Here is a 14,175-nt window from a genome sequence, read left to right on the forward strand (position 1 = left end):
TGTGTGTGTGTGTGTGTGTGTGTGTGTGGACTCAGGAGGACTGTACTGGGCGGGGTGAGTTGTGGAGAGGTGAGGGGAGAGTCAAGGAGGAGCTCTGATTATTTCAACCTTGAAAACTCATTTCAATTACAATTTACAACCTGCAGACAAAGGCTGCAGTCACCGTAGTAACCACAGCTGCCCGGTTTTGACAGAGAAAATCCTTTCCCAATGGTTCCCCGGCTGGCTGTCATCGGTGGCAGAGCCAAACACATCTCCGGCTCACTGTGCCCCGGGACACAATTAGGACATCTTCAAACTGTTGCTGCTGTCATTGCTGCTGTGTGTCTGGAATTTATCTCTTTCACTAACTCTCAGAAATGTGTGTCTTGCTTTCTCCCACAACTGGGGGGCCCCTGCCTGCGCCTGGGGGTCCCACCCTCCCATAAGAGGGGATTTTCTGACCCCTTTCCCTCTGTGGCCACCCACCTGCTCTAGCCCTGTAGACAAGAATCCTTCACTCCTGGTTAGGCCTGGCCTGACGCTTGGCACAGGGTGAAGGAAACGGGTCAGGGGCTGCATGGAGGGAGAAGAAGGGGAGGGACAGTTCAGGATGGTGGAAAATCTTTTGGAGTCAGAGAGATCCGGGTTCAAATCCCAGCCCTGGACTTAACCAGCCAGGCTAATCCCCAGGTATGTATGGACACCTACTAGGTGCTAGGATTCCTGTGAGACTCTGGGTACGTCACTCGACCACCTGCAAACCTTGTTACCTCCTCTGCGAAGGCGAAGGCTCTCGGTGAGCGGCAGCCATGCTGTTGGGTTATTTGCTGGGGAGCCAGGGGCCGTGTGGAGAGCCGCACTGGTTATGGGCACAGCTTCAGGCATTCAGCACAGAGCGTCCTGTCCTTGTTTGATTTGTTTGTGATTCCTGCACCCCCCACCAAATGTGCGTGCACTTAGGCTCTGCCACTGTTGCTTCCTGTGGGGCTTGGGGGCAGGGCCCTCAGGGTTTGAGGGATGTGTGTGTGTGTGTAGAGGGCACGCTCAAGTAAAGGTCCTTTGTGGGTCATGTGACTGTAGTTGGGGAGAGACTTGAGACAAAAGTCAAGGATGTGAAAGTGTTGAGAAGTCTCTAGAAGTCCATGGTTAGCACCATGACAACTCTGGGGTGGAGATTTGGAGGCGACAGTGCTCAAGAGCCATGGGGGGCCCACAGGACCCCAGCACCCTTCCCTGAGGAGTCTCCTCCGGCAGAGGCAGGCTCCCCTGGTGTGACAGTGCTCCTGTGGGGTCATCCTCGCTTCAGTGTGGGCACAGGCAGCTTCATAACCCCAGTGAGAACACTTGGTCCAGGACCTGAATGGGCCAGAAATGGATGTTTCAGCCGGACATGCTGTGGAGGGACCCGTCGGGACACAGGGAGAGGAGAGGCTGAGGGCAGCTCAGTCACAGAGGTGCAGCCAGGGCCCAGCAGCTTGGGTGTGTCCTTGGCCTTGGGAGAGAGCTGCCTCCTCTCCGCAGTGGCTGCAGCCTCCTCCCCCTCCGTCCTGGTTAATAATTCAGTTTCTCATCCATTTGAACCGAGGGTGTGATGGGAACTGCGGGGCAGTTGAGTTTTACCTTCTTCAGGCTGCAGAGGACAGGACCTGGGGGCTGGGGAGTGATCGTGGGGTCCAGGGCAGGGGCTTTCCAGGCCACCCTATCCCCTCTGTCGCCCTTTGGGGACAGGATTGTCCCTTTCATCTCTTCCCCAGCTCTCAGAACCGTGTGATCAGAGGCCTTGGTCAGACGGCAGGCTGGTGAAGCTGGAGAATCTGCTTTTCACATTCATCCTGTCTCTGTGCCTTGGCCTAGAAATAGCTTTGCCTGTTAGCAAAGCTCTGCTGGCCCAGAGCTCCCAGGCAGGGCGGGGCCTGTGTCTGTAAAACCCTCGTATTTAACCAACTTCTGTAGCGCTTGGCAAGCACCAGGCCTCCCTGTATGGCCTGTTGTGAGTATTGACCCATTAGTCCTCATCGGGCCCTGATCCTGACCCTCTGAGGTAAGTACCATCATTATCCTCATTTTGCAGGTGAGGAAACTGAAGCCTGAGAGATGAAGTGACAGGTTCAAGGTCACACAGCTAGAAGCGTTGGTGGAGCTGTGGCTTCAGCCCAGTCTTGTGCAAGTGCAGTGCAGTGGTAGCGGGTAGGAGGGGCTTAGCTGGCTGTGGCCTTGGTGCCTACCCAATCTGCAGCCCCGAGGCCACACCATAGGGCTGTGGGCTATGTGGACCAAACAGTGCCCCCAGAGCCAACTGGACATCTGTCCCCAAACTGTCCAATCTGAGTAATGGTGACTCTTGATCTCTGACCCCAAGTCATAGGGTCTTGGTGGCCAAGACAGGGATATGAGAGACATGCCACCAGCTCCATGGGAGCCCTGGGCAGGCAGGTCACAGTGAATCTCGCTGGGTAAAAATGCAGGAACGCGGGGGGTGAGCTGGGAACTCCTGGGGCCTCAGGTCAAGTGCATTCTGGGGTAGAGGGCAGGGCAAGGGGCTGGAGCTGCGAGGGCTCATCTTGTCACCAAGAGGCTGGCTGTGTGACCTGGGACTTCCCTCTCTGGGCTTCAGTTTTCTGTAAAATGACAGTATTGGAGCAGAGGATTCCCATGGTCCTGCGATCCCTAGCATTGTGGTCCCATGATTTCTAGTGTCCACTCAGCAATCTGTGGGTATCTGTATTGAGCCAGGCTGAGAATGGGGTGGGGGCCTGGCCACAGGGTCAGCTGAGTAACCTGGCCAGCTGAGGGGTGACAGATGCCACAGCCCGGTCATCTGACATCCTGGTGTTCCTCTGGATTTGAGGGGATTAGATGGTGGAGTAGACCACAGGTATAGCAGTGTGTTCCCCTGTACCTTGTGTCTGCCTGTGAGGTGTCAAAGGAGGGGGATGGACAGTGACCTCTGGAATTCCCAGGGGGTCAGGGCCTGGTGCTGACCCAGCCCAACCTGGCTCCCACACAACAGATATTAGAGGCTCAGGCCAGTGGCCCGTGGGGCTGGGCGCAGGTACAGCCCCTCACCCTGCTATCTGCTGGGGAAATACCTTGGCAGGTGTGGCACTGGCCCTGTAGCAGGGTGACAGGGCGTGGGGTGGCTTATAAGGGCTAATTTCCTTGTCCTGGCTTTGAGGGAAGATGCTGCCGGCCATGCTGCGTGCAGGGGCTGTGGCCTCAGGAGGGGAAACCGGGCTTCCGTAGTGCTCTGCCATCCTCTCCCCCAACCCTGCCATCCTCTTGCCCCCATGTCCCCACCTCAGAGTCCCTGCCCTCTTCTCTTCTCCCCTCCCCTCCTCACTTACCTGTCCCAAATCCGGCTTTTGCAACCTCTCAAGCATAGTGTGGTGCACAGGCTTGGAGCCGGAGTACCTGGGTTCAGATCCAGCTCTGCATGGTCCTGGAACGTCACTGAGTTTTTCTGTGCCTCAGTTTCTTCATCTCTATAATGGGGTAATTCCTCACCTCACAGCATGATTTGATACTTCAATGAGCTAATATACATAAAGAGCTTAGAACAATGCTGGGCACAGAGAAGGTGCTCCACAGAAGTTAGCAGCAGCCCTTCTTCTTCATCAGCGTTGTCACCCAGGACCCAGGCCAGGAAAAGTGCCTCCTCCTCCAGAAAGCCATCCCAGCCTGCTCTGGCCCAGGGACCTCTGTCTCTCGCCTCAGAAACCCCTCATTTTGACCACTTAGCACAACAATCATGTGGCTTAGTCACCTACCCTGTGCCAGGTGTTTTCCATACCTCATCTCGTTTAAGGCTCACAGCACCTCTGTGGGGCAGGATTACGATTCCCTTTTACCAAGAGGATGCGGAGGCCTCAGGCAGCCAAGGGGCCAGCACAGGGCCCAGCACAGGGTTGGGTGACCCCAGAGTCCAGGGGATGAGGATGGGAGGCTAGCGCCCTAGGCCCATAGCCCTGGGGAGCCACCGCAGTTTGCAGCGAGAAGGGGTTGAGGGTGGGTTCCCATTTTACAAAGTTTACTCTCCCTGCCGTATTGGGGGGAGGGGTCACTGATTTGGGAGAGGAGTGGGTGGGGACAATGGTGACTTCTGGTGTCTGGGGCCACTAAAGGCCATTGAGGGCATCAGGAAGCCTGGGTCCGGAAACCTGAGGGACTGTGGCCAGGCTCTCTCCCTCTCTGGGCCTCAGTTTCCCCACTTGTACCCTGTGTGTGAGGGAGTGTCATCTGACTGGAGTGGCTGCCCATGGGTGAGCTGCTGTGGGGGCACAGCTGCCCTTGGTGACAGAGCTCCTGTCCCAGTGATTTCCTGTTTGTGCCAGGGCCAGCTGCTCCCATGATTAGCCCAGGCCAGGCTGGGGGCGGGAAGGCAGACGCCACAGCCACAGGGCGACAGTGACAACGGGATCTGCCCTGGCTATTCTGGGGCCTTGGGGCACAGGGTCCAGTGGTACAGTGGTCAAAGCAGTGGGCCCTCCCCTTCATCCTTTGGGGCTATCCCCCAGGCGCCTCCACCAGATCATCTCCTGGGGCGATGGAGCAGGCAGGGGCTAGGAGCCAGGAGACCTGGGCGCGCTGGGACGGGCTGTGCCACCTTCCTGGGCCCCGGGGGCTGCTCTGGTTCCCACCACACTATGCTAAGATGGTGGGCCTCATGGGCGCCCCCCTCTGGGCGTTTTATTGCAGACCGCGAGCGCATTGGGCAGGACTCAGCTTACGAGCAGGAGGGAAAGGTGCAGTTTGTGATCGACGCTGTGTACGCCATGGGCCACGCCCTGCACGCTATGCACCGAGACCTGTGTCCAGGCCGCGTGGGGCTCTGCCCGCGCATGGACCCCGTGGACGGCACCCAGCTGCTCAAGTACATCCGCAGCGTCAACTTCTCAGGTTGGGACTCAGCGCGCAGCACCACCCAACCCAGGTGTCCTGGGCCAGGCAGCCAGGGGAAGGGGTCCTGGGCTCTGTGGGGTGGGACTGAGGGGTCTCTTCAGGTGTTTCCAAGGGGTGAAACCTCCCCAGATGTTCCATGCAGGGGCTTCCCCAGGGGGGGTCTGTGCCCTGGGCTCATAATCCTCCCAGCCTTTGGGTAAAGGCTCAGCAAAGAAACTTTGTGACACCCACCGGCCCCCACAGGCATTGCAGGAAACCCCGTGACCTTCAATGAGAATGGAGACGCGCCCGGGCGCTATGACATCTACCAGTACCAGCTGCGCAATGGCTCTGCTGAATACAAGGTCATCGGCTCTTGGACTGACCACCTGCACCTCAGAGTAAGTGCCTGGCAGGAGGGCAGGGAGGGGCCCCAGGGGATGGAGAGAGCCGCTCACCCCACCCCAACCCCCAGGAGAGGGAACTCAGGGGAGGCAGCACCTCAGTAGGCCTGACCTCCAGAATTGCTGCAGCCAAGATGGAGTTTCCTTCCAAGTTCCCCTCCCGACCCCCTAAGCCCCAACCCCAAACGGGGGGAGGGGCAGCTGGACTTCTGCCCTGCCCTGTCCTTTGGCCTGGGGTTTTCCTGCCTGCTGCCCGCTCGCAGGCGAAAAGCTCTGGATAGACGATGCTCTGGGGTGGAACAGCTCAAAGGCTTGGTGGGTGCGGGACAGTAAGGTGAGGAGGAGAGGCCTGTATTTGGAGAGAGGACAATGTCTTAAGGCAAAGGGCTCAGTCAGGTGTTCAGTAGGGAGCTGCTTGCGAGTTAGTTCTCCAGCACTGTTAAACCACCCTGGAAGGCCGTCGTTTTTCTGGGTATTGTGGGAGGACGGGGAGGAACTTCTTCTGGGTCCTCCTAGCCACGCTTTCCTAGCTCCCAGTTGTCCCAGGGACATGGAGGCTTTACCTCTCTGGCCCTCAGTGTCCCCAGCTGTGAAACAGAGCAGTGTTTTTAGAGAGAAAGGACCTGTGGTTTATTCCCCAAGGAAACGCCTATGGACTTGGTCCCTACCTTGCAAGGTGAAGGGGTGAGCTGTGCTCGAGTGGGCACAATGTGACATCTAGATGGACCAGAGAGGCTCCAGAGGCCCAGGTCCATGTCTGGCCTCGGCTGTCCTTGTTCCCGATCCTGGCAGAGCTGCGTGATGTCCCCGCTGTCTCCTCTTGTAATAATCTTTTCTAGTGATGAGCCCCTGGAGCTCTTCAAAGCACGTTCTGCCCAACAATCCTCTAAGTCAGAGGAAGGATCTCAGGAACCCCAGCCTGAGGGGTATTCTGAAGGCCACACAGCACTATGGGGACAGGGCCCATTCCTATGGGGCTAGTCCTTGGGTTGCTGAGCAGAGACAGACAGACAGAACAGGGCACTTGGCAAAGTGGGACGGTACCCCACGTGGAGCCATGTCTCATTTTGGTGCAGTGGGTGGAGCAGTGGGGGCCGGTGACTCAGTTCACAAGCAGCAGCCGCAGCCGCCGCCGCTAATGCTTGCTGAGCACCTGCTGTATATATCTGCTGTCCTAAGCATGTGACCTCACTGTGAGGACAACAGGCCTATGAGGCAGGCAGGCACTATTATTACTCCATGCTACAGATGTGATAAGTGAAGGCCGGGGGTGGGTGTGTGCGGGTTGTAGCAGACTCCTCCCCTGAAAGTCTCCTCTCTAGTAATACAAGGTCCCCCCACTGGCATGGAGTTGGGGTGGGAGGAGATGAGGAGGGCCTGGACCTTAACCACATCCTCCCCACTTTCTCCGTGAGCGCTCAGTTTGGGCTGTGCTGTGGGGACCACAGATCAGGCAAGGCTCAGGGGGCCGAGGAACAGGTCTTCCCCTGCCTGCTCACTGTCTTCTCCCAGGGTCTGAGGAGGCCTCTCATAGCCAGTGCCCGGACTCATGAGTTCTCTTATGGATTCCACAGAGATCCACCGGCCCCCACTATGTGTCAACCCTGTCTGGGGGCTGGAGAGGCAGCAGGGAAGCAAACACGAAGCCCCTGCCCTCGTGGGGCTGGCATTCTGGTGAAATAAAAGAGTTTGCATTATGACTTCTAAGTGGAAGCTACCCTAAGTTACAGAGGGCAAAGTGGCTTTATATCTGCTATCATTGGATCAGATGGAAAACGAAGGCTCAGAGAGGCCGAAGCATTTGCTCAAGGGTGCACAGCCAGAACTGTAATCCCCGAGTCTTACCACACTCACTGTTCTCGCCACTGGAGCTAGAATTTTCCAGAACACCCACCGTCACCCTGTGTCTTCTCGGGAAAGGCCCTTCCCCAGCAGTCTCAGAGCTCCGGTACACAGGGATTGTCCTGCCTCGTGATTCCAGCAGGATAGTGGCACTGGTCATTGCCGTGGTCTTTGGCTACCAGGGAGCTACAGGACAAGCTTCTTCCTCAATGTTTCATTCCCACCTACCATAAGGCCATCTTTGGATTCTCCACCCCACCCCCACCTTGTTCCTCAGCTCTGAAACCCTCCCCTCTGCCCTGGAGCCAACTGGTTATTCTTTCTCTAGGAGTGAGCACCCAGCACATAGGTGGCACCGGTCCAGGGAGGCCCACTGCTGTCTAAGCATAAGCTCGTCCTAAGAGTCACTTCATGTAGAACGGACGCTTTGAATATGGCTCCCAAGTGTGGTCAGCTCCCTTTGCACAGAGCCTGGAGCTCTTCTGGGGCCTGTCGCTAACTAGCCAGAATTTTGTAGCACATTCGCGGGGCTGTGGTTCTTTTGCTCACAGGGATTGTGTCTTCAGGGACACGAGATAGTGACTAGCACTAATTTAGAGCAAGGTGTAAAAAAACACTAACCCCTGGGCACGCCTTAAGTATCCTCTGATTAAACCTTTGTTGGTTGCTGTCTGCGGACCCCAGCTCCCTGTCCTCCTGGAGGGGGCCCCATGGGCTGAGCCATAGGCAGCCCTTCTCCCACTCCAGTGTGCTCCTGAATCCCCTGGGGGCCTTGTTAAAACTCAGATTCTGAGTCAGTAGGTCTGGAGTGGGCCAAAATTTCGCTTTTCCAACCAGCTCCTGGGTGACGCTGCTGCTGCTGGTCTGGGGGCCACTGGTGAGTAGCAAGGTCTTAAGGGGCTGGGAATCAGGACTCCTGAGCCCTCTGCTCTGCTGTGTGACTCTGGCCTGTCACTGCTGCTCTCTGAGCTCCGTTTCCCCAGATTCCCCACAGGTCAACCATCTGGGAATCATGTAGGGGAGCTTATTTAGATCCAGCTGTTGGATTTGGTAGGTCTCTGTGGGGCCCGGGCAGCTGGGTTTTTTGCTAAGTAACTGGGTGATTTGGGTGTGGGGCTACAGGGTGCCGACCGGTGGGGCGGTGCAGGACACTGGGGGCATGTCCTGAGGCCTGCTCCTCCGTGCTGTCATTGCCAGATAGAGCGGATGCACTGGCCGGGGAGTGGGCAGCAGCTGCCCCGCTCCATCTGCAGCCTGCCCTGTCAGCCAGGTGAGCGGAAGAAGACCGTGAAGGGCATGCCCTGCTGCTGGCACTGTGAGCCCTGCACAGGGTACCAGTACCAGGTGGACCGCTACACCTGTAAGACATGTCCCTATGACATGCGGCCCACCGAGAACCGCACCGGCTGCCGGCCCATCCCCATCATCAAGCTTGAGTGGGACTCGCCCTGGGCCGTGCTGCCCCTCTTCCTGGCCGTGGTGGGCATCGCGGCCACGCTCTTCGTGGTGGTCACCTTCGTGCGCTACAATGACACGCCCATTGTCAAGGCGTCGGGCCGTGAGCTGAGCTATGTGCTGCTGGCGGGCATCTTCCTGTGCTACACCACCACCTTCCTCATGATTGCGGAGCCTGACCTGGGGACCTGCTCTCTGCGCCGAATCTTCCTGGGGCTTGGCATGAGCATCAGCTATGCGGCCCTGCTCACCAAGACCAACCGCATCTACCGCATCTTTGAGCAGGGCAAGCGGTCGGTCAGCGCCCCGCGCTTCATCAGCCCCGCCTCGCAGCTGGCCATCACCTTCAGCCTCATCTCGCTGCAGCTGCTGGGCATCTGCGTGTGGTTTGTGGTGGACCCCTCCCACTCTGTGGTGGACTTCCAGGACCAGCGGACGCTCGACCCCCGCTTCGCCAGGGGCGTGCTCAAGTGCGACATCTCGGACCTGTCGCTCATCTGCCTGCTGGGCTACAGCATGCTCCTCATGGTCACGTGCACGGTGTACGCCATCAAGACGCGCGGGGTGCCAGAGACCTTCAACGAGGCCAAGCCCATCGGCTTCACCATGTACACCACCTGCATTGTCTGGCTTGCCTTCATCCCCATCTTCTTTGGTACCTCTCAGTCAGCGGACAAGGTGAGTGTGGGGGCTGGGGGGGGGCACGGACACTGGGGTGAGGTCTGAGGGCAGGGGGCAGCCTCCAGGGGCTGCCCATCCACCCGGCTCCGGAGCTGCCTTTTTCATGCCTCATCCCGTCTTCTCTCCATTGCGAGTTTTTGCTCTAGGTTCTGGGTTTTCTCTCCTCTTCCTCCATTTCCCTTTCCCTGCCTCCGCTCCCTTTTTCCCCCTTGTCCTATCTCTCTCTTCCCTCCTTCCTTCCCTCCCTCTTTTTAGCTTCTCGTCTCTTTCCACATCTCTCCATCTCTGCCTCTCCCACCCCTTCTCTCTCTCCTTCCCATCTCTTCACCTCCTTTCCTCCCCCTTTTCTCTCTTCTTCCTCTCTCTTCTCTGTCAGCCTGGGAGGCTGCACACTTTGTCATTCTTCATTCTTTTCTAGACTCTCCTTTCCCTTACCTCTCTCTCTGCTCAGCCCTGTTTTCTTTTCTGTCCATTCCCTTCTCTTTCTCCTCTGTCAGGCCCCCTCTCTGCTTTCACAGGATCCCAATGGGTCCCTGAGGTGGGAGATGCATCAGGAACTCTCGCCTCTCTCCCCAGTCCCAAGCTGCCCTGAAACCCAGGAGCCTGGGGCTTGGCAGTGTCAGCCGAGGGCCCTTCCTCTACCTGCTGAAGCTGCGAGGGGCTGTGCCTTCTGGCTCTGTCAGGCCATCCTGGGCACACCCCAGGGGCGCTGTGGACTCTGCCCACGTCACAGCACAGCATTGCCTGGGTTCTGGGGGAGTCTCGTGAAGAATTGGGAGCCACTGAAGCAGAGGCCAGCAGCAGGGAGGATCATGGGGGTCCAGGACCCCAGCTCCTGGTCTGAGCTCTGTGTCTAACTGGGATCCTGGGCGAGCCAGGTGGCCTCTCTGCCCCAGTTTCTCCACCAGTCGATTGGGGCCACGATCCTTCCCCTGCAGCCCTTACCGGCATTGTAACAATCACACAACATGATGGGTGTAAAAGCAGTTTACCCGCTGCACAGAGGCTGGGGCTGAGGAAGGTGATGGGGATGAGGTTGGAGAGGTGACACGGCAGATGGCGTAGGACCCATGTCCAAAGGACCTCCTGGTCTGTGGCTTTTACTGTGAGTGAGAAGGGAGCCACTGTGGGGTTGTGAGCAGTGAGGGGGGCTTTGATGTGGGTTTAAAAGGATCCTCTGGCTGCTGGGTGGGGTTCTGCGGGATCAGGGTGCCAGTACGGAGGCGACCGGATAATCCCGACAGGAAGCTGCTGGCGGCAGGGGTGGTGAGGAGTGGGGGGTTCTGGATGTGTCTGATGGTGGGACTGGTGGATTTCTGATGGGGCGAGACGCAGAGGAGACACAAAAGCTCACACCGTGGTGTTTGGTGTGAGGATGGAAGGAGGGAGTGTTGCACACTAAGGTGGGGAAGGTGATAGAGGAACCGGTGTGGGGTGGAGCTCAGGAGGCCCTTTGGACATGCTAAGTTTGGGGTACCTGTTAGATGTCCAAGTGCAGCTGTTGAGTCAATGGCTGAGTTCAGGGGCGAGGGCCGGCCTAGAGACATAACCGGGATGTCGTCAGCCTGTGGATGGCATTTAAAGTTGTGAGCCTGGGTATGAGCTCTTAGGAATGCCTGGCTTTCAGTGAGGCTGACACCACAGCCATGATGGATGGGTGCTTGTCATATGCCAGACACTTTACCTAATGGCCACCAGGCCTCACAACAGCAGGCTAGAGGAGATATCACCATCCCCATTTACAGATGAAGATGTGGAGGCACAGAGAAGCAGAGTGACTTGTCTAAGGTCATACAGCCAATAGGTAGCATGGCTGGACGTGACCCTACTCTGTCAAACTCAGGAGCCCCCAGCCCACACTGCCCCCTGCAGCTCTGGGACACCTCCCCCGCCCTGGGGCTTCCTTGTTAGATGCCCACCTCTCCTCCAGCTCCTCAAGGGCAGGAGCTGTGCTCTGTACTCCGAATGCCTTGGACCAGGCCGAGGGAGGCCTGTGGCCTGTCTTCCAGTGGTGGGCTTGTGGGCTAGGGATTCCAAGAAGCAGACCTTGGGGTTGGTAGTGTGTGCTGAGGTCCGAAACCAGGCCTGGCTCCAGGCCACCAGAGTGGCCACCAGGCCCAGCTCATGCTGAGAGCCAGGTCTCCAGCTCCCACCAGGTCTGCGGGAGGCCCTCCCTGCTGAGGGCAGGTGCAGGCACAGTTGCCCCACCCTGAAGTGCTCAGGGGGCCCACGAAGCCAGCAGGGGAGGCTGCCCCACACTGCAGGAAGCTGGCAGTTTGAGAAATTACCCTCAATAATACCAGTAGGCCCCTTCCCACGCCACCTCAGAGAGTAGAGGTACCCAGCTGGGAGGCCGACAGCATGGTAATTAAACCCCTGGCTCTGCCTTCCATAATGTACTCAGGCTGCCTGCCCGCATACCACTCTCTAGTGGGGTTCTTGCCAAACCAGAGTATCAAGTATCAGACCCCCTCCTCCAGACGCTGGGGTCCCCCCTTACTCCACCAACATCTCTCCAGGTGACCCCTCATGCGTCTGATTTCTCCCTTTTTAGGAGGCTGTCTTCAGCACTGATTATGAAAAGGAGACTCTGAGACCATCTCTTCTGAGGCCCAGAGAGGAGCAGGGCCTTGTTCCAGGTCACACAGCCAGCTGGCTTCATGCCAATATGAAGAGCTGGCCGTAAGACCCAGCTCTGCCCTGATGGTGTGGGACGTGGGACATGTCCCCCTCCTTCTCTGGGATTCTGCATGACGAAGGGGTGGAGGAAGTGAGCTCTGAAGTCCCTGGCAGTTCAGACCACGAGGCTTCAGAGAGACTCAGGCAACCCTGGGGCTGTATCTGTGCTGTGTCATGTCAGAGCTACAACATGCCCCAGTGGAAGCTGTAGGCCTGGCTGCTAGGTGTGTGTGTGTGTGTGTGTGTGTGTGTGTGTGTGTGTGTGTGTGTACTCGTCCCTGCAATGGATGGAATGGAGCAGTGCTGTTGCGGGGAGTTGTGGTATGGGTACAGAGTGTGTGTTTCCAAATGCGTGTGTTCCTTTTTGTGCATGTTCAGTGGTGGATGGGCGGTGTGTGTCTATGTGCGTGCATGTGGGGGTGTGTGTGCACATTGATTGGGAATGGGCAGGTGAGGGGTTCATGGCTGCGGTGTGTATTGATACATGGGTGTGCAGATTAGGTGTGTGTACCCAGCAGTGTATGTGCAGATGGATGTGTGAGTGTAAGTGCGAGTGTGTGCAGGTATCTGTGTTTAGGTATGTATGCAGATGTATGTGAATGCATCTGCATGGACGCATGTGTTTGTAACCAGGTGCATGAAGAGGTGTATGTGTGTGAACCAGGTGTGTCTGAGTCAGGGATGAGTGTGCAGTTGTGAGTTCAGGTGTGTGTGAATGCAGAGATGCACGTGTATACAGGTGTGTGTTTGTGGGCATGTGTGTGTGCAAAAGTGTTTGCAGGTGCTCTGCTGTGCCCCTCCCCCCAGGGTGCAGGTGCTGGTGTGGAGTGGAGCTGTCTGTGCTGCTCTGGTGAGCATGCGGCTGGATTTCCCAGCATTAGCCTGGCTTTCCAGAGCTTACCACCATAGCCGGGCGGCTTTACCCTGAGCCGATCGGAGCGGGGTTCTGCACCATGTGGGGTTACTGCTCAGCCAGCCTTGGGCAGGACATGGCCACAGAAGCCGGCCAGGTTGTGAAGAAGTTTGCTTGTCCGGTTTGTACACACTCTGAGGATCTCAGTACCTACAGGGTTAGCCTGGGCAGAAGCACAGAGCAGGCAGAACTCAGTGGCCCCCACCAGGGCCCCTAGCACACTGCACACCAGGCCTCGCCCAAAAACAGGAACTCCATCACCCACTGCCACAGCAGCTCCTTTCTGTGCCCTTTGCCCCAGCCCAAGGCAACCTCTGTCTTCCCATACCAGCCCCAGCCCTGACAGCCTCCTTCTCCCTGGAGAGCACTGACTTGAGAGGCTTCATGCAGGATTCCTCACAGGGAATGGAGTACGGCCAGGGCCTGACCAAAGAAGGGAGCAGAAATGGCAGCAGTTCAGGCACCTCCGGGTTGGGAGATGGGTGGGTGGGAGAGAAGGTGAAATCACATCCTGAAGGTGGCCTCTCATTCTGCCTGTTTTTAAGACCTGCATTCAGGGTCTTATCTCTGTAGGAGTGCCTGGTAGGTTCTGAGGTTCTAGAGGATCACTGCTTCTCTGAAGGGCTAACATGCTACCACCTCCTGCTGACAATGTGGACCTTCACACACGGGGGTCCAGAACGAGGCTCAAGCTGGTGGTGGGGTGGGAATTCTAGACACTGGGGCAAGGCAAGGGACTTGGGTACAAAGCCCCACTTCTGCTGTGCACAGGGCAGGCCACCCCCAGCCTGGGGGTGGCTAGAGGAGCCCCCAGGGCCCATGGTGGGAGAGAGGGGTCCCGGCAGGTGGGGGGCTGCTTTGCCCAGGTTTGTTCCATTTACATCCCTCCTTGTATTTTTTTTTTTAAAGATTTTATTGGGGAATTGGGGGAGGGGAACAACGTTGGAGAATCAGGGGAGAGGAACAGACAAGTTGCTGTCCTTTTGTTCTTCAGTCTAGTGTGGAGGATGTCGCTTCACCGGCCCATGTTGGTATTATTGTGCTCTTCCTGGGTGAGGCAGATAGGTCGCTGGCCACTGGATGGCTGCTCACGGCGGCCCTTGGCAGCTCACGCCGGCTGCTGGCCACTCACGTTGGCTGCCAGCCACTCACGGTAGCTTATGGCAGCCCACTGCAGCTTCACTGCAGCCTACGCCGTCGTTGGCCACTCACGGCAGCCCAGCTCCAGGTCGAGCTGTTGTTCAGCATCTTAGCTGTAGAGGGTGCAGCGTCACTGGCCCTCATGTGGGATCCGAACCGGGGCCCTGCTGCTCAGAGCTGGCGTCCCAAGCCAGCTCTTAA

The 14,175-nt window shown here is 57.6% G+C and overlaps 1 protein-coding gene across 8 annotated transcripts in view; it reads left to right on the forward strand.

Moving 5' to 3' along the window:
- The window catches only part of GRM4 (glutamate metabotropic receptor 4), a 122,809-nt gene that overhangs the window by 98,903 nt on the left and 9,731 nt on the right, over positions 1-14,175 (forward strand). For 7 of the 8 annotated variants that reach the window (XR_002126054.1, XM_019660880.1, XM_019660887.1 and 4 more), the window contains 3 exons: positions 4,678-4,878; positions 5,125-5,261; positions 8,304-9,239. Coding sequence is in view for 7 of the 8 variants with exons in the window: in XM_019660880.1 (XP_019516425.1) it covers positions 4,678-4,878; positions 5,125-5,261; positions 8,304-9,239 (1,274 nt within the window). In the remaining variant the exon portion in view is untranslated. Of the gene's footprint in view, positions 1-4,677; positions 4,879-5,124; positions 5,262-8,303; positions 9,240-11,796; positions 13,794-14,175 lie in introns of those variants that run through there. The other variant, XM_019660885.1, reaches the window with a different exon arrangement.

Source organism: Hipposideros armiger, unplaced genomic scaffold, assembly GCF_001890085.2.
Source record: "Hipposideros armiger isolate ML-2016 unplaced genomic scaffold, ASM189008v1 scaffold_331, whole genome shotgun sequence".
Lineage (NCBI taxonomy): Eukaryota > Metazoa > Chordata > Mammalia > Chiroptera > Hipposideridae > Hipposideros > Hipposideros armiger.